General features: G+C 44.4%; 2 protein-coding genes across 3 annotated transcripts in view; both read left to right on the top strand.

Annotated features, from left to right (window-relative positions):
• H6PD (hexose-6-phosphate dehydrogenase/glucose 1-dehydrogenase) overlaps positions 1 to 24,974 on the top strand; it is a 44,322-nt gene extending 19,348 nt beyond the window's left edge. For both annotated transcript variants that reach the window (XM_077458047.1, XM_077458046.1), the window contains exons 2-5: positions 11,374 to 12,016; positions 14,521 to 14,638; positions 17,858 to 18,127; positions 20,066 to 24,974. In XM_077458047.1, the coding sequence (XP_077314173.1) occupies positions 11,390 to 12,016; positions 14,521 to 14,638; positions 17,858 to 18,127; positions 20,066 to 21,423 (2,373 nt within the window). In that variant the 5' untranslated portion in view covers positions 11,374 to 11,389 and the 3' untranslated portion in view covers positions 21,424 to 24,974. The remainder of the gene's footprint in view (positions 1 to 11,373; positions 12,017 to 14,520; positions 14,639 to 17,857; positions 18,128 to 20,065) is intronic.
• Positions 1 to 26,969, top strand: part of SPSB1 (splA/ryanodine receptor domain and SOCS box containing 1) — a 301,792-nt gene that overhangs the window by 126,780 nt on the left and 148,043 nt on the right. The window lies entirely within an intron of this gene.

The raw sequence follows: 26,969 nt of genomic DNA, 5'->3' as shown, positions 1-26,969 counted from the left end.
ACTCTTATGCCGCACACGGTCGGATTTTCAGATGGAAAATGTTCGATGGAAGCTTTTTGTTGGAAATTCCGACCGTGTGTAGGCACCATTGGACATTTTCCATCTCCGACACACACAATTTGAGATCTGTATCTCAAATTTTTTGACAACAGAATCCGTTGTCGGGAATTCCGATCGTGTGTACACAATTCCGACACACAAAGTTCCACGCATTCTCAGTATCAAGCAGAAGAGCTGCATTGGCTATTGAACTTCAATTATCTTGGCTCGTTGTACGTCACCACTTTCTTGCCGTTCGGAATTTCCAACAACATTGTGTGAATGTGTGTGTACAAGACAAATTTGATCCAACATCCGTCGGAAAAAATACCACGGATTTTGTTGTCGGAATGTGCGATCGTGTGTACGTGGCATTACATGTTAAAACTGTGTGTCTGAGAAGAGTTCCATTTTTCCAGGTCATGGTATAGCTATCAGTAGTTTGCCACATATACCTGGACTTGTTCATATTCAATACCGCCTTCTTCAACCTTTCCAACGCATAGGAGCCCTTGAAATAATTTTCCGGTCTTAGGGAACCCTTACTAAAAGTTACCCAGGCGCCTCTAACACTAAGAACCGAGCGATCAAACACTGCCAATCGATTGGTTCACACAGCTCTCTGCCCCCCCCCCCCCCCCCGCTTTGATGTGAAGGGAGCAGCAGCGGCCTGCATAGGCTCTCAGTGACTTGCTGAGAGGCTGAGGGCTGAGCTAGGTGCTGGTTCAGGCATGTGGGTGGATCCCAACTCCATTGTCACAATCTTGCCCAAGCCTAGACCAACATTGTGACATCAGCCGACAACGGGCTTCAACCCACTGTCTGCTGAAAATGAGCCACAGAAGTTCAGAATGAACTTCACTCCTGTGATCCACAGGAAAAGTACAGCCAAACAGGCTTTGGCTGTAATCCTAACTTCTAATGGCCTAAAAAAAGAACCCAAGAACCAAAGAAATTACCTGGATAAGTTAGGAACAGTCTTCAACATTACAGGACAAGTCAAGTTGAATGGGACAAACTACTACTAGGTAGACCAACCTGTGTGTGTGCTGTCATCAGGAGTTGGCGATTACCTGGTGTGGTTGGTAGTGATCATTGAACATTTGGAGTGGAACTTTACTTGGATTTGATATTTAGTTGGACATTTCAGCAGCAGTTTTTGTCTGCAATCTGAAAAAGAGGGCCTCACTGTTAAAGCGGAGTTCCACCCAATTTTGAGAAGTGGTCTTATATGAAAGACCACCTCTCCACCACCAGTTTTTGGATATTTAAAAAAAAAATTGTCTTTCTCTAGTACCTTTTTAGAAGTACTAAGTGTACTTCCGATCCAGCCGAGGACGTCACATCCTCATCTGCGGCGAGCCCCCCCGTTCTCTTCTGGGACGTGTGTGTCCCAGAAGACAAGCTGGCCATTCACAAAGCGCCGCGTGACTCGTGCAAGGCTCCACTGCCGGTTTCCCTTAGTTAGAATGGCGGCACCTGCACCTGATCCGATGGATGGATCGGCCTCGTGGAGCCGACATCGTGGGCTCCCTGAACAGGTAAGTGTCCTTTATTAAAAGTCAGCAGCTACAGTGTTTGCAGCTGCTGACTTTTAAAAAAAATAAAAATTTTGGGCTGGAAGACCGCTTTAAAAGAACTCTGCAGACAGCTAATTTATACAACTGCTTTTAAAGAGGAAGTAAACCCTGATGAGTTTACTTCCTCTTTTATTCCCTGCAAAGGTAAAGCATAATGGACTACTATGCATCGCATAGTAGTCCATTATGTGTCACTTACCTGACACAGGAGCCAGCGAAGTCACCGCTGTCCCCTGTAGTCCGCCGCATCCATCTTCTCGGTGGGGTCTCGCACCTCCGCTGCTGTAATTCGGCGAAGCCACAATGACGTCACTCCCGTGCATGCGCACAGGAGCCGACACTCGCGGCATCTCCTTCGTTGACGGTGCCGCGCTCAGTACGCCTGCGCGCCGCTGTCTACAGCGCATGTGCCATAGACATTGGTGCCTGTCTTCGGGCAAATATCTCCTAAACCGTGTAGGTTTAGGAGATATTTCTTGGACCTACAGGTAAGCCTTAATCTAGGCTTACCTGTAGGTCAAAGGGTGTTGTAAGGGTTTACAATGACTTTAAAACTACTTGTTAACTGTTTTTTTTTTTTTTTTTTCCTTTTTATGACCTAAAGTATTTTTAGTAAGGTGAACAGTACACCACATTAACACATTGTTACCTGTGAGAATTAATCTTCCGGCTATCTAATTTTAAAACTCACTTTGACCGGCTGCCAGTTGCCACTGTGTATTTTATAGTATCAATATATTTACTGCATTTTAAATAAGCGTACATGTGAGTTTATTTCTAACAGAATGATGTCAGTTTAAGTCATATTTGGAATTTCATTGTGCATTTTGTAATGTGATAGGTGGACAAGGAGGAAAAGGCAGCTCTTTCCTTCCAATTAGTAGCATACGTCTACTACTCACTCTTACTCAGGGACTCATCTGCATATATGCAGCCAGGACTTCAAAGCTCCCTTCCAGGGCAGCGTTGAAGGGGGATGAAGAGTTGCCACACTTTGGCAAGCTAATTGTGCACTATATGGGTTGTTCTCTTGTGTAGGCCAATGGCACACTGGCCTTCCTGTCACTGGCTTGAGGGCTAAAGATTAAGAAGAAAATGCTCACCTAGTTCCACGTGTCAGTGTTTTGGTGACCACATAAGCAAATTGTCACTTCCCCAATGAAGAAAACTGAGCAGAATGTCCCTTGCCAGCGGCAAAATAACTCCTTCACCCAGCCAGCAAAGGAGAAATGTGTGGAAATGGGTTGCTAGCAACAAAAGCACCAGTGACCCATGGCTAGAAGTGTGGTCACAAATGGCACAGTCTTGTCCCCAAGACAATATTTGGGCAAGGATTGGGCTCTTTTTTTTTTTCTCGAATGTTCCCCTAAAAGTCAATAACACGGGATTATGACTGTCATCCATTAGTGCTCAGACATTTTCCTGGTTAGAAAATCTGGGTGTGGCCTTGCTAGGCTAGGACAGCCCCCTACCCATCCTTTTTTTTCCCATTACATGCTCCCAGTTTTTTTTGGGTTTTGTTTTTTTGCTGCCTCTGTCCCCATTGGAGATTTCAGATTGCTTCCTGCTATGGTGACTAGGACACAGGCAGAGGAAGTAATGGGAGATCTGTCTAAGCCCTTGTACACACGGTCGGTGATTCCGACAACCAAATCTGTCGGATTTTATCCATCGGATTTTGTCCGACGGAATTTGTCCGAAACTGTTGTATACACACGGTCGGACAAAGTTATCGGAAAATCCGACGTGATGACGTTATTTCGTTACGACGGGGACTATGTTCACGCTAATAGCCAATAGCTTTAGTCTAGGAATTTTTTTTTTTTTTTTTTTATATCTTTATTTAGTTTTCTTTTATTTTTTTTCTTCCCCTTACAAATAGAATAAGACAGAGGGTACAATGGAAATACATTCAATCCATATCTCATTCTTTTCTTAAAATCTTTTACATACATGCAAAAATAAACATTTCCTTTCCCTCTTCTGCCCCTCCCCCCCTTCCCTGTCTTGCAGTGGGTTTGGAGAAATATCCTCCCCAGCCAACCCTATGTTCATCTTACCCAGACTTATTTTACTATTTCTTCAACATACCTCCATGATTTTTTAAACTTTATCCACGCTGCCCATTTATCCTTACACCCCTCATCAGCTGCCCCTTCTTCTTCCTCCCCCTCTGAGCATTCTATATTCTGTATTTCATTAACCCTGTGTATCCAGTCTCGTATCTTAGGGCTGTCCGTCTCCCCCCATTTTTTAGGGATTAGACTTTTTGCGGAACTGAGCAGTATGGGGATTAATGAGGACATATATTGTCTCACAGGGCTCTCGGTCCCGTGAAACAATACAGTCCAGGGGTCTTCTACTATGTCTTTATTTGTAACAACTTTTATTAGCTCTAGCACCTCCTTCCAATACTTTTTGATTTTCGGGCAATCCCACCAGATGTGAGCCATGGTTCCTATTGTCTTACACCCCCGCCAACACTCTGGGGATTGCGCGATTACAAATTTACCTAGTTTGTCTGGGGTCGCATACCACCTTGCGAGGCACTTATAATTTAGTTCCGTCAACTTATGGTTAACCGTCGCACTATGTGTAAGTTTCATTATTTTCTCCATTGTCTGTGTACAACATCGAGTCCCCAGCTCTCTTTCCCATTTTTTAATGTAAGGTGGACCCTCCCAACCTTCTACCGCAGATAAAATTTTATATATTCGACCTATGTTGTTTTTTGATTTCTCTCTACGGCAAAGCCGCTCGAGAGGCCTATAGTCTTCCTCGCCTCTAATTGGATGGGGCAGTTTTGATATAAAGTGTCTTAACTGAAGGTACCTCCAAGTGTCTATACTCATAAGTTCCGTGCTCATTCTCAGTGCTTGAAATGTATTTATTTTACCTCTGTAAATAATATCTTTTACTTGTGCATTGTTATTTATTATCCAGTTTCCCCCCACCTCCTGTTTCCCTGGCATAAAAAAATCATTGTCTTTTAAAAAAATCAAAGGTGAATTATAACTCCATTTGTTTTGTGCATGTGTTCTGTCCCATAGTCTAAGAGCAATCCGTGTTATTTCATGTGTGTTTGGCCCTATTGTCCTGTATTGGGGGGGGTTCCAAATAATTCGTCCTAACTGTGCTTGACTCAGTGCCTTTTCTACTTTTACCCACCTTTTATTATTTCCCTCTTTTCCCCATTCCACCACTCGAGTTAGTACTACCGCATTATAGTATTTTTTGAAATCCGGAACGGCAAGGCCCCCCTTTTTTTTTTCTCTACTCAGTACCGCGAAGGCTATCCTTGGTTTTTTATGTTGCCAAATATACCCTGAAATCAACCCCTTCAACATCCTGAAAAAAACTGGGGGGAGCGATATGGGCAGCATTTGAAACTTATATAGAATCTTTGGGGTCAAAACCATTTTGACTGCATTGATCCGCCCTAACCAGGAGAGGTGGCTGATTGTAATTTTTTTTAGTTCTCTTTTTATTTCCTCTAATAGGGGGATGTAATTGTTAACATATATTTTCCTGATGGTATTGGAGAGGTAGACTCCCAGGTATTTGATCTCCTTTCTCCATGGGAACCTAAATTCCTCCTGGAGTCTGATCTTTTCCTGTCCTTCAATGTTGATATTTAAGACTTCGGACTTGTTGAGGTTTATTTTTAAATTCGAAACTTCCCCATATTTTTCCAGTAGCCTCAACAAGTTCGGAATCGTGATCCTTGGGTTGGAGATATAGAACAGCACATCATCCGCATAAGCTGCGAGTTTGTGCTCTTCCTCTCCGACCATGATCCCCTTTATGTCAGGGTTTTCTCGGATAGAGGCCAATAGAGGTTCCATAGACAAGACAAATAAAAGAGGGGACAGCGGGCACCCCTGTCTAGTGCCGTTCTCCATTTGAAAAAGGGAGGAGGACAACCCGTTCACTTTTACTGACGCCTGCGGGTGGTTGTACAGCACCTTGATCCATTGGATCAGTCTTGGCCCTAGACCCATTACTTTCAGAGTTTCAAGCATGAGTCCCCAGTCTACCCTGTCGAATGCTTTTTCAGCATCTATCGACAGGAGTAGTCCTGGGGACCCATTCATTTTTAAGGCCTGTAGCAGGAGCAACGAGCGTACTCCGTTGTCCCGCCCTTCTCTCTCAGGAATAAATCCGCCCTGGTCCGGGTGCACCAGGTCGGACATCCTGTCCTTCAGTCTCGATGCTAAGACCTTGGCGAATAATTTGGTGTCCGCGTTTAGTAGGGCTATTGGCCTATAACTAGAGCACAATGTACTATCCTTACCCTCCTTTAACAATACCGTGATGGAAGCCCGCAGGGCCTCACCTCCCATCGCACAGTCTTTACCTAAGCCGTTCATATACTTACAAAGCTTGGGGACCAGCGTCTCTTTATATTTTTTCAGATATGAAACCGTGAAACCATCTGGACCCGGGCTTTTCCCAGAGGCGGTATCTTTCAGCGCCTTGTAAATCTCTTCTTCTGTGATGGGTCTATCTAGGTTACTTCTATCAATCTCATCTAAAGTTGGTAATTTCACTTTGTTCAGAAATTCCTTAATTTTTTCTTTTTTCCCTATATCTTTTATCCCATTCTGACTTATATTATACAGAGCTTCGTAGTATTGCTTAAACACTTCCGATATCTCCCTGGATGTGTGGGTCATCTTACCATCCTTATCTTGAATTTTATCTATAAAGTTGTCCCCACTTCTCCTTTTCAGCTGCCTAGCTAGATGTCTACTTATTTTATTTCCCTGATAGTACCTCTCTCTGGTTCTCCTATCCAATGTCCTTTTTGAATCCTGCTCCATCATATCTTTAAGTTCATCCCGTTTAATCACCAATGGATGAAAATATTTCTGCTGTTGTCCCCCTGTTTTTTTATGGGCCTGTTCTAGTTTATAAACCTCTTCTTTTAGACTTTCAATTTTTTCCAGTCTTTCTTTTTTTTTCCTTGTGCCCATGGAGATGAGGATACCTCTAATATATACTTTATGTGCCTCCCATAGAGTGGCACCCGAAATTTCTTCTGTATCATTAACAGAGAAATAAAATTCAATTTCCCTTAGCACTGCCTCCGCAATTTTCTCGTCCTGCAATAGGCTCTCGTTCAGGCGCCACATAAACGGTGGCCTCTGCATTTCGGGTATCCTCATCCTCACCGACACCGGAGCATGATCTGACAATGTAACTATTCCAATCTTGGATTCTGTTACGTGATCCAACAATCTGTGGTCGACTAGTATATGGTCCAACCGGGAGTACGTCCCGTGTACGTGGGAAAAAAAGGTGTAATCTTTTTTTTTTTCATGCTGTAACCTCCATACATCCATCATTTGATGTTGTTTCAGCCTAAGTTTAATCATCTTACGCGCCTTCATATTTAACCCCCCAGCACGGGACGCACTATCCCAAGATGGATCCATACAAAAGTTGAAATCTCCTGCAAGGACCACATCCCCCATCTTAAATTCCTCTAACTTCCCCAGCACTATCTTCAAATATCTTATAGGATTTTTGTTGGGGCAATATACATTTGCTAGGGTGAGGAACTTATCCCCTAATTTCCCCTTTACAAACATATAACGGCCGTCGGGGTCTATCTTCCTGTCAGTCACTGTAAACTTTATGCCTTTCTCAAACCCGATTGCCACTCCCTTAGCCCTTTTTATCGGTGAGTCCCCATATAGCCAATTTGGATAGTTAGCCGAGTATAGTTTAATATTAGAGTCTTGCGACAAGTGAGTCTCCTGTAAAAATACCACCTCCGCTCTATACATCTGTAGTTCCTTTAACAATTTGTGCCTCTTACCTACAGAGTTCAGGCCCTTTACGTTATAAGACAAAAAATTTACCTCTAACATTTGAATTTTTCAGATAAGATGAAAAAAAGAAAAAGGCGTGATCTGTAACACCTTGGTTGACATTGCAAGACACCTCCCCCCCCCCCTAACCTCCCCCCTTCCCTACCTTCCCTCATCCCTCCCACCCGACCTCCCCCCCTCCCACCCCCTGGCCGATTCCTGGCCACTTTTCTGCAGCTGAGGATCTCCTCCATTCTGCAGACTTCTCCCGCTAGGGTGTGACTCCGACTAAGGCCCCCCGTGCCTGGGTCCCCCCTGCCTCCTTCCCCTAAGAAGGCAGGAGGTCCCCCCACCGATGGGGTATGATATCCCGGGGTCCCCCATGATCCTTCCGCCACCCTCACCCCCCACCCCTCTCACCCCCTCCCCCCTTCCACCCCACAGAAAAATAACCATCCAAAGAGTCATGTTCCCCCGTCAAAGACCCCCGTGTCCATCCACTAGGGGACTTTGATATTTGTTGGTACTGGGATCCCTAGGTTATTGCAAAAAGCCTCCAATTCCTCGAGGAATTTTAATCTGTATGTTTGTCCATCTCTTTGAACCAATAGGGCCGCAGGGAATCCCCAGCTGTATCTGATATTTGCCGCTCTCAGTAGTTCTAATAAAGGTTTTAAGAGTCTCCTCCGGGCCAGTGTACCTGCCGACAGGTCTGCGAAAATCTGTATAGGGACCCCTTCATATATTAACGGGGACGACCCCTTAAGCCTACTCCATATCTTAACTTTGTCGTCATAGTAACTGAATTTGATGATTACGTCTCTCGGGACCTCTTCCCTCAGACCTAGGGGTTTCCTCACCCTATGTACCCGTTCGATCTTTAAGACCTCTCCTATTGCTTTTCCCAAAATGGGGTTAAAAATTTTTCCCATCTTAGCCTCGAGATCTTCTCCCTGTTGTTCCGGCAATGCTCTGACCCTCAGATTTTGTCGTCTATTCTGGTTTTCTTGTTCGTCCAATTTATATAAAGTGTCCCGCTGATCTATTTGCAGTTTCTTTACTTGTGTTTGCAGTTCTAAAATTTCGTGGGCCTGTTTTCCTGTTAATTCCTCTGCCTCTTCCACTCTCCTCAGTAAATGGCCCATGTCCATTCTGACATTAGAAATTTCAACTTTGATGGTGTTTTCAAGTTTGGCGAACATTTCCAACATTTCACTTTTAGTGGGGATTAGGGCGATGTCCCTCTGTCCCCGCGAGTTACCATCTATTTCTGGGTCCGTATCCTCCCCTGAATTGGCTCCCGGGGCCCCTGCTGTCTTGGATCCTTCTCTCTTTTTCTCCTTTACTCCCTGCTGTTTTTTTTCTATACCGGGGCTTTTTAAACTGGTTTCCTTCAGATATTTCTGAATCGTGCTTGTATTCAGGTTCTCTTTTGGATCGTTCGCCTTTTGATTTCTTCCCCTCATGTTTACCCCTTTTGTCCTTTGCCTCCCCAGGTTTATTAGGGCCGAAAAAACAGCGCACTGAAAGGAAAGGCGACAATTCTTTGTACAGTCTCTCCTTAGTTGTAGCACCTGTCCTGTGCTGAAGACTCCGGCCTCAAACCGTTTTCACCTGCTCTATGATTTTAAGCAGGGTGAACTCTCCCATATAGTTTTAGCTACAATTTCACATGCTCTCAAGATGAAAGTTGCAATGCGATTCCACGGCAAGGACCACACGTTTAACCTACTTAGCCTTCCGACACTTGACCACTGTACTGTGTGCTCAGAGCCGCTGCATCAATTTTTAGGTGTATTACCTCTTGCACATCCTTTATAGATACATTCCATTTGATCCTATTTTACACTTGATCTTTAGTATGTCATCCTCTGACATCAGTTCACCAGCCCATGTGCCGTGGGCCTTCAACAGGTTTAGACAATCAGGGAGAGGATCATGTAAAGTTCCAGAAATAATCAGCAACTACAAATCAAAGTGAGTAGTAATCAAAAAAAAAAATGAATACCTGGAGAGGCAGGGGATCTTGTCCGGAAGGCAGTAAGCAGCAAATGTCTACTCAGGACTCCGCTGTCTTCCAGTGCTTCAGGGTAAGCTTGAGGCTTTAGTTTGATTTATCTTTCCTTCTGTTCCTGGAGCATGGCTGCTTTATGTAAGTACTTCACGCACTTTGCGGGGGGGTGAAGGGGGAGATCGGCGTTAAGGCTCCGCCGCACTGTGGTTCTACTCTTCTGCTCGTGCCCGCCGTATACATCGAGATGCGGGAGGGATTGGGTGGTACGGGCCGGGCGGCTTCATGCATGGAGCTCGGCGTCCTTTCCCCTCGCGCTGCTCCAGCTGATCGTTAGGACCGCCCCCATCTGCTCACGCTGGCGCCGTCATCGGGTCCCTCCCCTCTCTCACGGACAACACTCCATCCTCCTCCTGTAGTCTAGGAATTTGATCTGAGCATGCGTGGCACTTTGTCCGATCGGAATTCTCTACACATGATCGGAGTATGTCCGATTGGAGCATTTTGTCGGAAAATATTTCCGGCAAGTTGGAAAAGTTGGTCCGACGGAAACAGTCCGACGCAGACCACACACAGTCGGAATATCCGACAAAACGCTCCGATCGGACACATTCCGACGGAAGCTCCGACCGTGTGTACAAGGGCTAATGGGTATAGAGATCACAACAGAAACTATTTTTTAGTATGGTGGTGAGGGCCTTTTGTTGCTGTGTTCTCCTGTCTCTGGTGCACTTATTCCCCTGATTTCTTGTCCTAGAATCCATAGTTACAGACAGCAAAAAGACCCTGATGGAGGTTTGAATACTTCCACGCACTACCCAAAATGAACAATGTTTTTCAAAAAGCGTAAAAAAAACCCCAAAAAAACTTGCACACTGCGCCAGTAAATCAGACGGGGGTGGGTGGGGGTGGTATTTACTAAAACTACATGGTGCAAAATCTGGTGCAGCTCTGCATAGAAACCAATCAGCTTCCAGGTTTTATTGCCAAAGCTTAACCACTTGCCGACCGCCCCATGTACATTTGCGTCTGCATAATGGCACGGCTGGGCAAATGATCGTACAGGTATGTCCCTCTGAATTTGCAGCTGTGTGGTTGCGAGTTCCGTGAGTTGGATCGCATACCCGCGATCGTCTCACGGAGCTGAAGAACAGGGAGATGCTAATGTAGACAAGCATCTCCCCGTTCTGCCTAGTGACACTGTCAGTGATCATAGCTCCCTGTGATTGGGAGCTATGATCAGTGATGTGTCACATGTAGCCAAGCTCCCTAACAGTTAGAATCACTTGCGAGGACACACTTTTAACCCCTTCCTAGCCAGCCAGTGTTTAACCCCTTCACTGCCAGTGTAATTTTTACAGTAATCAGTGCAATTTTATAGCACCGATCGCTGTAAAAATTACAATGGTCCCAAAAATGTGTCAAAATTGTCCGATGTGTCCGCCATATTCCTTTATAGGACAGCCGGATGGAAACGGATTGCATGTTCGTTTCCATACAATTGTCATCCGATCCGCTGGACAGATGGTGAACATATCGCCATACGTCTGTTTTCAGCAGACTTTGTCAGATCGGATGCCTGGCAGGTGTCGGCGGTCACATGTTCGCTAACATCTGCTGCTCCATAGAGGACAATGGGTGGTCTGGTCAGTTTTTCAGGCAGACCTGATTGGTCCGATCTTGTGAAAGGGGCCTTTTGAAGTTGATTGATTAACATGCACAGCTGCACCGGTTTCTGAGTGCCCCAGTTTTAGTAAATCTCACCCACAGTCTCTTCCATGGGTCAGAAGCATCTTCCTACCTATAGCCAACTTCAGCAAGAAACTGAATGGTGCTTTATATTTTATAATGCCTTGTGAGTTTTTTAGCACAATATTTTTAATACATTTTTAATGGCAAACTTTTAAACAACATTTTCTTTTTACAGCCTGAAAGTGCCAGCCATGATGCAGTGGAGGACTCTGTGTTGCATACTCCTGGTTGGTGCAGTTGCTGTCACCTGCAAAGAAAAAGGACATATATCGGTTATTCTTCTTGGGGCTACTGGAGACTTGGCTAAAAAATACCTATGGCAAGGACTCTTCCACCTCTATCTGAATGAAGTCCCAAGGGGCCACACCTTCAGTTTTCATGGAGCTGCGCTGACACCTCCAGAAAAAGCAGAGGCGATAATGTTCAATTCCCTCAAGTCTCTGAGCTGTCCCGCCAATGTTGAGGCTGACAGGTGTGCACTTTTGAAGGACCAGTTTCTGAGGCTCACTCGTTACAGGCAATTGAAGACGGCTGAGAACTATACAGCATTGCACCAGGACATTCTTATTTCACTAGCAGAAGAAGACCTTCATGAAGCTGGGAGGCTTTTCTATTTGTCAGTCCCTCCATTTGCTTATACCGATATTGCTCGGAACATCAATGCCACCTGCCGTCCTCCCCCTGGAGCATGGCTACGTGTGGTGTTGGAGAAGCCCTTTGGGCATGACTATGAGTCTGCTAAGCAGATGGCCAGTGATATGCAAACCTTTTTCCGAGAAGAAGAGATCTATCGGGTAGATCATTATCTAGGAAAGCAGGTGAGACTAACCTCATTTCATAACCAGAGGTGGGTATAGCCTAATTGCCCAAAACAAATTTAGCATTATTGGTATGCATCTGTTACAGCTGTCAGAGGGAATTTTCTCTGGGCAGTCACTGCACGGGCAAAGTGAAAGCTACAAATAGCAGGTTTGTTTATAAACCAACCTCACACCAATACCATGATTGGATGTCGTGCCCAGCACTTAGGCCCCTTTCACATGGGACGGATCCGTGATGATCTGACCCCTGAACATCCACTTGCTCAGCGGGGATCGCTCCGTTTATCCCCGCTGAGCTGGTGGATGACAGGGCGGTCCCTGCACAGTGTGCAGGGACCGCCCTGTCAGATCTCTGCTCTCATCTATGGGGGATTGGATGAACACGGACTGTCTGTCCGTGTTCATCTGATCTGTTCTGCAGAAGGATAGAAAAATAGGATTTTCCTCCGTCTGCAGAATCGGACCATAGCGGAGTCGGATGATATCGTATGGCAGTGGATGTTCATTGTGTACAGCGTCGTATGACCGCGCAATTGTCATTAAAATTGTGTTAGCGCTGAAAGCTGAAAATTGGTCGGGGCAGAAAGGTGTATAAGTGCCCTGTATTGAAGTGGTTAATGAATACGATTTGGTAACACTGAAGTATCAATTTTCTGTCGCTTTTATTTCATTTGTTTATTTTTGAATAATTAAGAGAGCCTGTCACTTTATAAAGTCAATTGACGCAATGCATTTTAATGAATAAAGAGTGGTAACACTGAGGTATAGAAATTAAATTGCAATCAAACTGGACACTTAAAGGGTACCACACATTTATAAAAACCAGAACAGCGCCACACTTATTACCCTCAAACATTTTTACTTTTAGACTCCCAAAATCCACGCCAGACTCATATCCAAGCACACAGCCTGGGAAAAGGAAGAGGACAAGTGAGTGGGTGCTCACCCCCCCCCCCCCTTCCTGGACCATACCAGGCCACATGCCTTTAACATGGGGGGGGGGGGGTGAGTGCTTTGGGGAGGGGGGGAGCTCTGCCCCACACCCCAAAGCATCTTGTCCCCATGTTGATGAGGACAATGGCCTCTTCCAGACAACCCTGGCCATTGGTTGTTGGGGTCTGTGTGCAGGGGCTTATCGGACCAAGGGGGGGCCCCCAGATCCTGGCCCCCCACCTTGTGTGAACTTGTATGGGCTTTAAAATAATTTATTAAGGCATTTCTTATTTCCTCTCCGGCTCTTCTCCTCCGCTGAGGTCCTCTGCTGATGTCCTCTGCCAGTTCTTCTCCGCTGATGTCTTCGAGCCCTCTCTGTCTCTTCTCCCTGTCTTCTGCCTCTGCCGGGTCTTCTCTCTGTGGTGTCTTCTCCCTCTGTTCTTCCTCCGATGTTGACTCAATGCTCTCTCCCGCTCTAATGCTAGGTGCAGTGTGCCACTACTTATATTGGCATGGGGTGTGGTCACCGGGTGATGTCATTTGGAGGCCACACCCCCTTGTGACATCACTGCCCCACCATACCCTAGGTGGTAACATAATGGGCGGGGCCTCTGTGAGGTCACCGGATGGTCCTGCCCCATGCCAATATAAGTAGTGGCACACCACACACCCAGCATTAGAGCGGGAGAGAGCAATTGAGTCAATATCGGAGGAAGAACAGAGGGAGGAGAAGGTGCAGAGTGGAGTCCCGGCAGAAGACAGTGGACAGAGGGAGAAGAGCCAGAGAGGGCTAGAGGACATCAGCGGAGAGCAGAGAAGAACTGACAGGGGCAGAAGACATCAGCGGAGAAGAGCCGGAGAGGGGAGAAGAAATCGCAAAAGAGACGCTGGAGCTGTCTTAAATTACTTTGAAAACCTACCCACAGACCCCGATAACCCTGGCCGTTGGTTGTCGGGGTCTGTGGGTAGGTTTTCAAGAGGCCCTTGTCCCGTCAACATGGGGTCAAGGTGCTGTGGGGTGGGGGATTCATGGCTCGCTCGTCACCACCACTTTTCCTGACCTGTCAGGCTGTGTGCTCGGATAAGGGTCTGGTATGGCGTGGGGGTTCCCTTTAAAATCCATGCCAGACCGAAGGGCCTGGTATGGTCATGGAGAGGGAATCCATAGGTTATAGGTCATAGGGAAACATTGATTTGCACACGTGATGCGACATGAACTCCCAAAGTTGGAGAGTTTGTTGTACCAGTGTGAATTTTTTATTTTTTTATTTTTAATAAATTTGCAAAGATTTCAAACAAACTTCTTGCACGTTGTCATTATGGGGTATTGTTTGTAGAATTTCTAGGAAAAAAATGAATTTAATCCATTATTAATAATATTATTATGTCTATTATTATTATTAATAATAATATAATATTATGTTTTTTTTTTTTTTAATCTTCCTTACCCTCTCCTTACCTATGGTTACTGTCCCTGGAGTAGTTGATGGGACCTAGCTGTCAGTTACTTTCATCACCGGAGCTAATTAACATTGGTGTCTAATATATTTGTAATGTATCTTTTCCAGACAGTTGAACAGATTCTACCATTCAGACGACTCAACAAAAAGCATCTAGACTCCATCTGGAACCGGCAGCATGTGGATAGAGTGGAAATTGTCATGAAGGAAACAGTTGATGCAAAAGGTATTTTAAAAACCTAAATGAGCTCTACAATTTACTATCTTCATTTTATTTTTTTATTTTTTTTCAAAGGCTGCGTACCCAGAGGTTATAGTCTTGATTGAATAGAAAAACAAATTGCCCCCTCTGGATACTCCTGAGTGCGCAATCTGCAAGGGATTCTCAATGCAAGATTAAAAGAAAACATCCAGCCAGGATCTATGAAACTGCCCCTTTAAATTGTCTGATCAAGGACTTGACTACAACCTCCCAGCACTGCAGTGGTCGCAATCTCCCTTGTTTTTCTCATTGTCACAGCTCACATTTTGCCCAGACTTTTTCTGGGTTTGACAGCTTCGACCATCTTACTTGAGCTTTAGTTCATTGCAGCACCTAGGTATGCAAGATTGCACACTGACCTGTGCAGTGACAATGTGAAGAAGATTGCTGGCAAGCAAAAAGGAGCTTTTAATTGCAGAAGAAAGATAGATAGTATGAGCAATAAAATGCCTACCTGTCAGCATTTTTTTCTCAAAGATCTAGGCTGGGTTCACACCTGTGTGAGTTAGATGTGGGTTTCGCTGCATCCAATTCGCATAGCAGGAGAATATGACCGGCTCTCTAAGGAACCGGTTCACATGTCTCCGGGGTGGTTTTGGAGCGCACCGCACAGAAACGCTGTGCGTCCTTGCCTCTGTTTCAGGGGCGAATTCAGGCAAAGATTCTGCCCTGGTTAGTCCCTGAAATGGAGAACAGGGGCGAACAGCATTGCTGTGCGATCCGCGTCCGGTTTAGGTGTGAGCCAAGCCTGAATTGTGTTTTAAAGCTGAAGTTAAAGATAAACAAATATTGTTTTAAATATAAAAGGCATGTGTATACTTATAAATACAGAAAAAAAATCAGCGCAGTACAACCGCTTTCCAAAAAGCTGCTGAACACCAAGGGTCAATCACCAAATCCCAAAATACAATATATCAAACAGATGGTACAGCGCTCTAACAAAAATAGAATAATTACTAACGTATTAAAATTAATTAAAAGTCCAAAATAGCTTTTGTGTCAAAAAATCCACGCGAGGAATCTTCAGTGGTATACAGTCAGATCATGCATAAAGTGACTTAGTGCCAAGGGGGGGGGGGAACCGCCACCAATGGTAAAATTGGCTGCTCACCTCATCGTATTGGACTCTTTAAATTACAGAGGGTCACATGCACTTAATATCAACGAATGCTTATCAACTCATACAATCACTGTACTCCTCTCAGACAATATCTGACCAGTTCACAATCGAAAACACAGCTTTCTCCCACTCAGAGTCAAATCAATTGACACGTTCGTGGAATACCCACACTGGATCGGTATATGGCAGTATTCACATTTCCTCAGACCATGTGGATAGAAAGACAAGCCATAGTGCTCTCCATAGATAAAGGTTTTAATGATGAATATACATAAAAAACACACTTGCAATAACGAAGCTTCATACGATCGTTAAAATTAACAATGGCCGCAGGTGAAGTCACGTGATCTCCATCCGCAGGATGGATCTCGGCCATTCCGCTAGCAGCTGAGAAAGGGTTAAAAACCACCGCAAAGCACCTCTGCAGAGCGCTTTGTCGGTGCTTTAGCTGCGGTGCCCCATTGGTTTGGAGACACAGCAGCAGCTCTTTCAGGCTGGGTTCACACTGCTGCGGGGGGAGATCCGGATGTGATTCGCACAGCAAATCACATCCGATCTCCGTAGCACTGCGAGTTCAGCCATACAGATAGTATGGCTGAACTCGCAGCTGTCCCGCAGCAAACTCGCACAGGACCCTTTTTTGGGTCCGCAACGGAATCGGATCGCATGGGGGTTCACACCATGCGATCCGATTCCTGTGCGAGTCGGCAGATCGCACTGCGATATGCCGACGGATCTGGGGGTGTCATTAACATAACATTGACACCCCCAGCCGTCCGCATAGGGCAGTGTGAACTGCCGGCGGGAGGTGAGCGATGCGGGAAAACGCCGCGGATTCGCGGCGTTCCCGCATCGCAATAGTGTGAACCTAGCCTCAGGGTGCTTTGCAGGCGCTATTTTTAGCGCTGTAGCGCTTGCAAAGCGCTCCAGTGTGAAAGGGGTCTTCTTGTCTCAGTACTCTCCTATACTTTTCTGTAGATTGCCTGTGGCGGGAGGGCCTTTTGGGTCCCTTTCCAAAATGCTTATGTCTGGAGTTCTGCTTTATAGTAAACCTGTCCTAAAACTTAGCAATTCAAGCACCGTGTATGAAAAACAAAATCATAGTAGCGGTTTCCATCATTAAAAATCACATGTCAAAATGATCCAGAGATCGTGTATAACCAGAGATATAGCCAGCTGAATTTTTATGCAAATCTCAGTTTTTTTTTGTTGTTTTTTTTTTCTGTTGTAAATGCTTAGCCCCACCCCTTCCCTACTCCAAAGCCCCCAGATTGGTATGGGCTTAGTTTTATATAAAGAAGCTCAGAAAGTAAGCGGGAGTGTGGTCAAGCTTGACTTTAGCAAAAAAACATTACATTTTACTTTGGAAGACTATATCCTGAATCCACTGATTGTTTCGGTATGTGGTTTCCCTGAAGGTAATCTTTGCCTATTAATTTTTTCATTGTGTCTTCAGTTTGAATTGCCAGGTTTAATCTGGTTTATTTTGGTTCTCTGTGTGTAGTCTATCATTGTCTCTGTACTACCACAGGATGAATAAAACATATGGCAACGCATCCAGTCACATAGCTTTTGGGCTAAAAAGTGACATTACATCGAGTGTTTTTTTTTTTTTTTTTTTTTTTTTTTTTTATTCCTGAACTTCTGTCCTGAAGAAAAGGTTAGAGGACAAGCAATAAGGTAAGTAATTCCCCCTATTCATCATACCCTAGACAAAATTAGGATTTAACCCTTGCAGTGGGCCCCCTCAGCACAAAAAATGTGCTTTGTCTAGGGGTGATGAATAGGGAGGATTACTTGCCTTATTACTCACCCACCTGGCAGGTGGCCCTTTCCTCTGCTTTCCAAAGCTGACATGTAGATGGCGTCTGAGTCATGTACAACAAAGGACAGCTCGTCCTGCATTGTCCATTATAACATCCAAGAGCTGTGACTGGTCGGCCAGTGAAGAGGAGCAGCTTCTGGGGACCTGTCCCATAAAGAGGAATAAAGTAAGTAATTCCTAAATCCCTAGACAATTCAAGCATTTAACATTTTATTTTTTTATTTTTTTGTTTTTTAAGGACGCATCAGTTTCTATGAAGAATATGGCGTCATACGTGATGTTATCCAGAATCACCTGACAGAAATTTTGACCTCTGTTGCCATGGAAGTGCCAAATAATCTTAGCAGCTCCGATGATGTCCTGAGAGCCAAGTTGGAGTTATTGGATTCTCTGCACCCCCTGGAAAGCAGCAGTGCTATCATTGGTCAATACCAAAACTATGCACAACAGGTCAGAGAGGAGTTGGAAAAACCTCCACATTTTTTCACCAAAACACAGACATTTGCAAGTAAGTTGCTTCTTCTAACGCTACTCACATTTGTATAAAAGGGGTGAATGCTTTACCAGCTACTCTTGTTGCAAATGCAGGACCTCATGCATTTTACAGTTTGCTCAACACTATGATGGGCAGCCTCTCTGAAGCAATAGTATAGGGTAACGTTGAGCATTATAAAGCACCCTGAGTGTGGGGACTCCCGGGTCATTCAATGTGTTTGTTGGAACCTGCTTTCTGTATGTCAGTGGTGTCCAACCTTATGGGCCCATTTATATTTCAAGCTGAGTGGAGGGCTGCTTCTAAATTAACACCTCTGTTATATCCTGTCCAGGCTGTACAAAGCACACAAGGTCAATGTATGGTGGGAAAAGCCCAGGGTATAGGATGGTAAAGGTCATACGTATTGTTATAAAACCAGGAAAATGCATGAACACAATGGAATACCCCCCATTTTTGCTGCCATTGACTGTAAAATAAGACCCATTATCAGCGAGAGTACAATTGGCCCCACCATTGCTGCCATTGGGAGTAAAATTAGTCCCTCATTGTTGATGCCAACGGGTATTAAATAAGCCCCATATTGTTTCTACCAGTGGAAATTAAATAATCTCTAGAGCAGTGGTATTGAATTAAAATTTAGAGGTCCGATCATTAAAATTTTCATCCAGCAGAGGTCCAAGTCTCATGTTTGTACGATGCCTCAGATCCTTCATATCATAGCCCCACCCCCTTACATTACATTTTCCCCTTTTACATCAGTGTCAACAGTCCTCCCCTTTACATCAGTCTACCCTTTACAACACAGCCCCTTCTTTAGATTACAATGCCCATTTCACATCACAGCCCAGCTTTACATCAGTACCTGCCTTACTTCAATGTCCTCTGCCCCCCTCCTCCTCTTACTTCACAGATCTCCACCCTTTAAAACAGTGTCCTCGGCTCCCACAGGCCCTCACAGTCCCACTTCTTTGCATCCCAGTCCTTCACAGCCCCCCCTTACTTGAATTTCAGTCCCCTTCACAGCCCCTCTTCCTTCCACCCCAGTCCTTTTTACAGCCCCCCTCCTTGCACCCCAGGTCCCCTTTACAGCCCTTGCTTCCTTGCACCTCAGTCCCCTTTACAGCCCCCTTTTACTTGCATCTCAGTCCCCTATAGAACCCCCTTCCTTGTATACTGGTCCCCTTTACAGCCCCCTCCTTCCTTGCAACCTCTTCCTATTCATGTGAATGCCCCTCCTTTACATCACTTTGCATTTCCCTGTGCCAATCACAATCCTCCTCCAACTTTACCAGTCCTACCTTACACAGCAAGTAGAAGGCACTGCATGTCTGGACTGAGGGCAGGAGCTGCACATGCCCTTTTCATGTTTGCAGGCAGGTGATTGGTTGCGCGGACCGCCCCGCAATAAGTCACAGGCTTGTTAACTTGAAAAGTTGGGCAGCTCCTGCCCTCTGTCTGGACATGTCCTGCCTTCTGCCTTACTGTTAAGCTGAATGGTGTGGTGGCAGCGGGGAAAGAAGGATATACCAGCAGAGAACACCCAGGCTGCTAAGTAGTCGAGCCGCAGTTCAGATAGGACTGTCATTTGGTGATGCCTGCCCCAAAGCGTTCCTGCACTCGGTACTTCCCTGGCATGATGCAGGCTGCAGAAAAAGGTCCCTCAGGCAGCGAATTGGGCCCCCCTGTTCTATATGCTGCTGGTGTAGGTTTAAAATTGCTCATCATGAGCAGTGCACATACGGTTTCCTTTGCATTTTAGTAAAAGAGGCCCAGTTTCTTTTTAAACTACAGCCTGATGCTCTATTTAATATAAAATATTAGTGAAATATAAGCAGGAGAGATTAAAAGAAATATGTAAAATGTCATGACATTCAGAAAATTGCACAAATGTACAAAAGAACCTGGTCTAAACAGTGTTTTTCTTCTTTTTTTTTTCTGCTCATTTGAAAGGTGTCCTTATCTATATTGACAACATGCGATGGGAAGGAGTGCCCTTTCTCTTAGTATCCGGCAAAGATTTGGATGAGAGGACTTCATATGTCAGAGTTGTGTTTAAAGACCATGCCTTCTGCCTGCAAAAAGATTCAGCCCGGGACACAGTGAAAGATCCATGTAAGCCCAGGCAGGTTGTATTCCACATTGGACATGGAGAGCTTGGTTTTCCAACTGTCCTAGTAAGTCGGAATTTATTCAAACCAAGCCTTGTACCCAGCCAGTGGCAAGAAGCGTCTGAAGTCCCGAATGCCTTGTCTTTGTTTGGTCAACCTCTCTCTGATTATTATGTGTACCGTCCAATTCAAGAAAGAGAGGCTTACTCCATACTAATCTCAAATATTTATCGGGGAAAGAAGGCATCCTTCATCACAACAAAAAATCTGCTGGCTTCCTGGAAGTTCTGGACTCCCATCTTGGAGGAGCTGGAAAGAACTTCACCAAGAGTCTATCCAGGAGGGTCAGAGAACGGTAATTTGCTAGACTTTGTAATAGAACGTGGTGGGCTACGTTTTCTGACAGATGAACACTTGCAGATAATGGACATGGAGCAAAAGACAAATGCATTTGCCTCAACGCAGTCAAAATTCCTCGGGAACATTATGGTGTCTAACTGGGCTGAACAACTGATAGAGAAACTAGCACAGGACATACAGAGAGCAGCGGAAGAAGCCGTGAAGAGCTCAGGCAGTTTCCATCTGGCTCTCTCTGGGGGTTCCAGCCCTATTGCTTTATTTCAAAGATTGTCCAGGCACCATCATGGCTTTCCATGGAAACGCACTCATTTGTGGATGGTGGATGAACGCTGTGTGCCATTTACAGACATTGAGTCCAACTTTGGTAGCCTTGAAAGACATCTGTTGCAGCATGTCAGAGTCCCCTATGTAAATGTCCACCCCATGCCTGTACATAGGAACCAAAGAGTCTGTGCTGAGGAAGATCTGGGTACTCAGGTCTACGCTCAGGATATCTCTGCCCTGGTCAGCAATTCAAGCTTTGATCTTGTACTATTAGGGCTGGGGAACGATGGCCATACTGCTTCCATCTTCCCTGGCTCCCAGATTGGGATCACAGGAGACGAATTGGTAGTATTTTCAAGAAGTCCAATAAAGCCCCATGATAGGATGAGCCTTAGCCTTCCACTCATTAATAAAGCCAGAAAAGTCGCTGTCCTAGTTCTAGGTAAAGGGAAGCATGATATTGCAACTCTCATTAGCAGAGCAGAAAAAAATCCCAATAAATGGCCCATCTTTGGAATAAAACCAGTATCTGGGCAGTTGGTATGGTACATTGATTATGAGACTTTGTTTAGTTAAACCAAAAAAAAAAAAGTTTACCAGTGAAAGTGCCTTTTTTTTTTTTTTTTTTCTTTTTTTTTTACTTGAAGGGTTGAACGAAAGAAATGTAACAGGTTCCTGCATTCACATTAGCAGCACAGATAAACAAATTCCCCCTGCCGGGCTATTGTATTTTGACTGCTGGGGCATCATCAGAATACCCAAATAGTGCTGCATCTGACTGGATGCAGGTGCTGCTGACCCAACAATTTATGACCGAGTATTTTGACAGGCAGTAAGTTGAACAACTGACTTTTATTAAATGGAGCAGTATCTACATGGCCATACACTACTCAAATTTAGTCTGAGTCTGCAGAAATTGCCCAAAATTCAATCAGTGTGTGGCCAGCTTAAAGTGATTGTAAATGTGTTTATTTTTTTATTATAAAAAACATGTCATACTTATCTGATCTGTGTAATGGTTTTGCACGGAGTAACCCCAAACCTCCTCTTCTGGGGTTCTCCATCTGCGCTGTCCACTCCTCCCCTTCTCAGTTTTTCCCCCATAGCAAAGGCTTGCTATGAAGGCAGACGCACTGGATTAATTTGGAGCCTGACTGTGTGCGTCTGGAGACACACACAGCTCGGCTTGGGCCCGTCCCCTGCTTCTTTTTCACAGGACTTGACTGACAGCAGCAGGAGCCAATTACTCTGACTGCTGTTACGTTTCTCTGTGAGAAGAGAGAGCGAAGAGCTGCTGCAGATGGGCACAGCTCTGGATTGAAATTGGGCTCAGGTAAGTGCTTAAGGGGGGAGCAACTTTCAAAAGGTATTTTACCTGCACAGAGTATTAGGGTAAGCAACCTTTTTGCCTTAACCACTTTGAGAGCAGCAAGAACTGCTGCTTCTACTGCGTCACTGCATGCTTGACGAAGCAAGGACCTGTCACTGTGTCTCTACTTTTATTGTTTGAAGGCAAGGCTTTGCAAAGTTTGAACCACTGAAGTAATAGGATGAGGTGATTGCACTCTTCAAGGATCATTTTGCTGCCATTGACAGGATTGCAAGCATGGCAGGTCCCTACAAGAAGGTGTTTGATGGATTTTCATTTTGTTTAAGAAAATTTAGCGGGAGTAACACAAATTATTTTTTGATTCAGCAGGAGTCAGTGTCGGTTTACACTGAGGCAGCGCGACTTGCAGCGCGACTGCCTCAGGCGACCTGGACCCGACAGCTGTGGCGACTTGCAAAACGACTTCTCTATAGAAGTCAATGCAAGTCGCCCCCAAAATCATACAGGAACCTTTTTCTAAGTCGGAGCGACTTGTGTCGCTCTGATTAGAACGGTTCCATTGTACATGACGGGACGTGACTTGTCAGGCGGCTAAGTCGCCTGACAAGTCATCCCAGTGTGAACCGCCACTAAGGCTCTGCAGTGTGGGGATCCAGGCTGATGGTTAATTCAGTTCTTGGGGACACCAAAAGATTTAAAACAGTGGATCATTTCACCGACCAGTGTGAAATGAAACGGCAGTTTTGATGCAAATGATTTTATAAATCAGTATGTAAACTTGTGTTTGGTACGTTACAAAAAAGAAAAAGCCAGGGAGCTCTTAATTTCAGATCTGTGGTATACAGTATCTGAAATTATGGTAATATTGGTACTGTTGTCCTAAGGTAGACTATAGATGGTCCTCCTTTTTTTTTTTTTTTTTTTCCCCATCTACACAGGCGAGGTAGATGGAAGAATCCTCCCCGCTGTGCAGTTGTATTCTGAAAGCTGGGACTCGTCTATTGTCAGAATACACTCATCAGCGGCTATCGACAAAAGTTTTCCAGCATTCCCATTCAACAAAAGTTGATTGTTGGTTTGACTTTTCGACTTCTGTCAAGACGGAATGCCATAGGTCGATCAAAATTCGGACAGTCCCTGCTGATCCATCCATGGCCAACTTAACTAAACTTGTAAGGTGATCACTTTCAGACTGCACTGTGGTTAGAAGCTGCCTAATATATCTCTAATTAAAACATCTCATGCCTGATACCTAAAACATGCAGCCATTGTTTGATTTACTGCCTAAATATACCAATTCTATGATCCCTCTGCACACATACAGATTTATTTTTTTCCCAATCGTCTTCACCATCCCTTTTTCTTTCTTTACCTTGCATATGTCTTCAGCGTGTTTTGTTTTTTGTCTCCTTTCAATGCTTTCCAGGCTTCTCAGACCGTGTTCTGTCCTTTCCACTTCATTCTTCCATGCCCCTACATCCCTACTTTTTTTAAAACAGTTGTAACATTTTGAAACCAAGTCTTTAGATTTGTTTACCAGTATCTAGGTTTTTACCGTTATTTAACATTTACAAAGTTCTGTATATCTTGGATCACAGAAACCATCTAGATTTTACCTGGTAACCAGGAGGAAAAGATTAAAGCATACTTAAACCCAAAAAAGGTAATATATTGCAGTTCATCAGTCCATGGATGTGGTGGCTGCATCCTTTTTTTTTTTTAAGGCTTTTTGGCCTTTATATTTATTTGATAATCCTGCCAATAACAAACATGCAGTCCTTTGGTGACAATACTAATTCACTGAACGGTGTCTGGGGCAGTGCAGTGTTGTCACCTTTTTGGATTACAAACCCCTCCCAGACTTCTCATTTCTATTAGAGGGGGGGGGGGGGGGTGTTTTGCTTTTAAAAGGTCAATGCAAAGGATTTTACTAGGACATTGAATTTCTGGCATGATCAACATGTGCTTTTTCTGCACCTGCAGAAAATGTGCTTGAAAACAAATGGCACATCTATGGACCAGTAAGCTGCAATATATTATGCATTTTTTGTTCTTGGATTTAGATGTGCTTTAACTGGCAGTTTTCCATATTGGATGGATAGCTGGTAACTGCACAGCATCATTAGCTGTTATATGTGCTACAACATGTATGTATGCAATGCACAAAACACACCATTTGTGACTTGTTCTCTCCCACTATAAAAGCCCAGCATGAGAATTGCACCCGTTATATCTAAAACGGAGAAAAACATTTTAGGTTGGATTTGTCTTCTAAAAGTAGATCGGATGATGTGTCTTTTTTGGACATGCTTCTAAGCTGTTCAATTGGCATATTGTTGGTATTACTAAAGTGGACCAATAACTGTAAATGACTACTGAATGTGTCATATTTTTATGTTGTGCTATCCACTGGAAAAGACACAGATGTGAAATATGCAACTAAATTATAGAATTGTAGATATTATTGTGAACAGTTAATAACTAGTTTTTAATTAGCAGTTTATAATGTTTTTTTTTCCATCCAGATTTTATATCAGTGTTTGTGGCTATACATGCTTTCATTGGAATAAAAAAAAGCAAAACGCAAATAGTTTTCTTTTGGTGGTATTTGATCACCTCCTGAGCTTTTTTTTTTATTTTTTTGTTTTATATAAACAAAGAAAAGACCAAAAAATTTGACTTGCTTTCGGTTATAAAACATGTCCAATAAAATTAAATTTCTTCATAAAATTAGGGCAAAATGTATTCTTCTACATGTCTTTAGTAAAAACAAATCCCAATAAATGTATATTAATTAGTTTGTAGACTCTATACCTTTCACACAAACCATGGTGTGTGTGTGTATATATATGTATATGTGTGTGTATGTATGTATGTATGTATGTATGTATGTGTATATATATATATATATATATATGTATGTGTATGTGTATATATATTGTAAGGGATCTTCCCGGGGTAGGGTGTGTTTGGACACAGTTCACAGCAGACTTGGAATTTATAAAGCAGACCTTGGCGTTTATTCGTGGTACAAACAGTCCAACAAACAAAATATACAGCAACACCGTGCTTCTTGTGTATAACAGGAACAAAATAATAACAAAAACAAACAACCTAGCCCGGCTGGGCGCTTACTAACAGGTTCTTCTCACCTATCTGACACTTATAAACACAGCGTCTTTCGCCTGCATATCGCAGGGTGGATTTTAGCTCCAGCAGTGGCTGTGCTTGCAGCTTCCTCCAACACACAGACTGTTCGTTTCCCTGGCTGAGAGCGAACACCTGCAGGCCCGCAGAGCCTTTACCTTCCCAGGCTAATTAGGATCAAAGCTCACCTGATCCAAAACCCAGAACTGGAACGAGGGATGGGGGGTGTGGAATGACAGATCCCTCTACCAAACCTACCTGCCATTCCATATAAACCCAGGCCCGGCAAGATTAAATAACAACTCAGCAGCATATTGCTGCTGAGAAACTGATCCATCCTGGACTTACCATCTCACACTGTGTAGCAACCTAGGTGAGATGTACACCCCCTCAACCACTTCTCCAGTGACATGTCTACATATCCCCCCCCTCTTTTTCAGACCGGAGGGCTGAGCCTTTTGTCCCCACAGACAACTCACCCTCGACAATGCGTCAGCATTTGCCTGTAATTTCCCTGGCCTGTGTTCCACAGTGAAATTAAAGTTTTGTAAGGACAGAAACCATCTAGTCACTCTTGCATTTCTCTCCTTGTTTAACTTCATCCATGTTAGGGGGGCATGGTCTGTCACCAACTTGAATTTCCTGCCTAGCAAGTAATACTTTAAAGATTCTAGGGCCCACTTCACTGCCAAACATTCTCGCTCCACAATGGCATAATTTTTCTCGGCCGGGGTTAGTTTTCTACTCAAGTACGTCACCGGATGCTCCTCACCATTCACTACTTGTGAGAGTACTGCACCTAAGCCTGTGTTAGAGGCATCTGTCTGGACCAGAAATTCTCGCCTGAAATTGGGGGTAACTAACACAGGTGGTTGGCACAAGGCAGACTTAAGGCTTTGGAAAGCCTTCTCGGCCTCTGGGGTCCACGTGACCATTGCTGTCTTTCCGCCCTTTGTCAAGTCAGTTAGTGGAGCAGCAACTGAGGCAAAGTTCGGCACAAATCTACGGTAATAACCCGTAATACCCAGGAAAGCTCTAACCTGTTTCCTTGTCAGGGGTCTAGGCCAATTCTGTATTGCCTCAATTTTATTTAGCTGTGGCTTAATCAAACCTCTCCCAACAATGTAGCCCAGATATTTGGCCTCATCTAGGGCTAGAGCACACTTCTCGGCATTTATGGTCAACCCTGCATCACTTATGGTATCCAACACGGCCTGTACCTTACAGAGGTGACTTTCCCAATCAGAGCTAAAAATGACCACATCATCGAGGTAGGCGGCTGAGTAATCCCGATGTGGTCGCAGAATCAAGTCCATCAACCTCTGGAAAGTTGCAGGCGCTCCATGTAACCCGAATGGCATCACTACATACTGGAATAGCCCATCAGGGGTGGAGAATGCAGTTTTCTCTTTAGCCTCGCCAGAAAGTGGAATCTGCCAGTAGCCCTTTGTGAGATCGAGGGTGGTTATGTACCTGGCGTTACCTAACTTCTCAATCAACTCATCTACCCTGGGCATAGGATAAGCATCGAACTTGGAGATCTCATTCAACTTTCTGAAATCGTTACAGAACCTACAAGTTCCATTGGGCTTTGGGATTAGCACAATCGGGCTGGACCATTCACTCTGTGACACCTCAATTACCC

The sequence above is a fragment of the Lithobates pipiens genome, unplaced genomic scaffold, assembly GCF_037356315.1.
Source record: "Lithobates pipiens isolate NorthernLeopardFrog02 unplaced genomic scaffold, aLitPip1_a1.2 Scaffold_27, whole genome shotgun sequence".
Lineage (NCBI taxonomy): Eukaryota > Metazoa > Chordata > Amphibia > Anura > Ranidae > Lithobates > Lithobates pipiens.
This window is presented reverse-complemented; position numbering and strand designations above follow the sequence as displayed.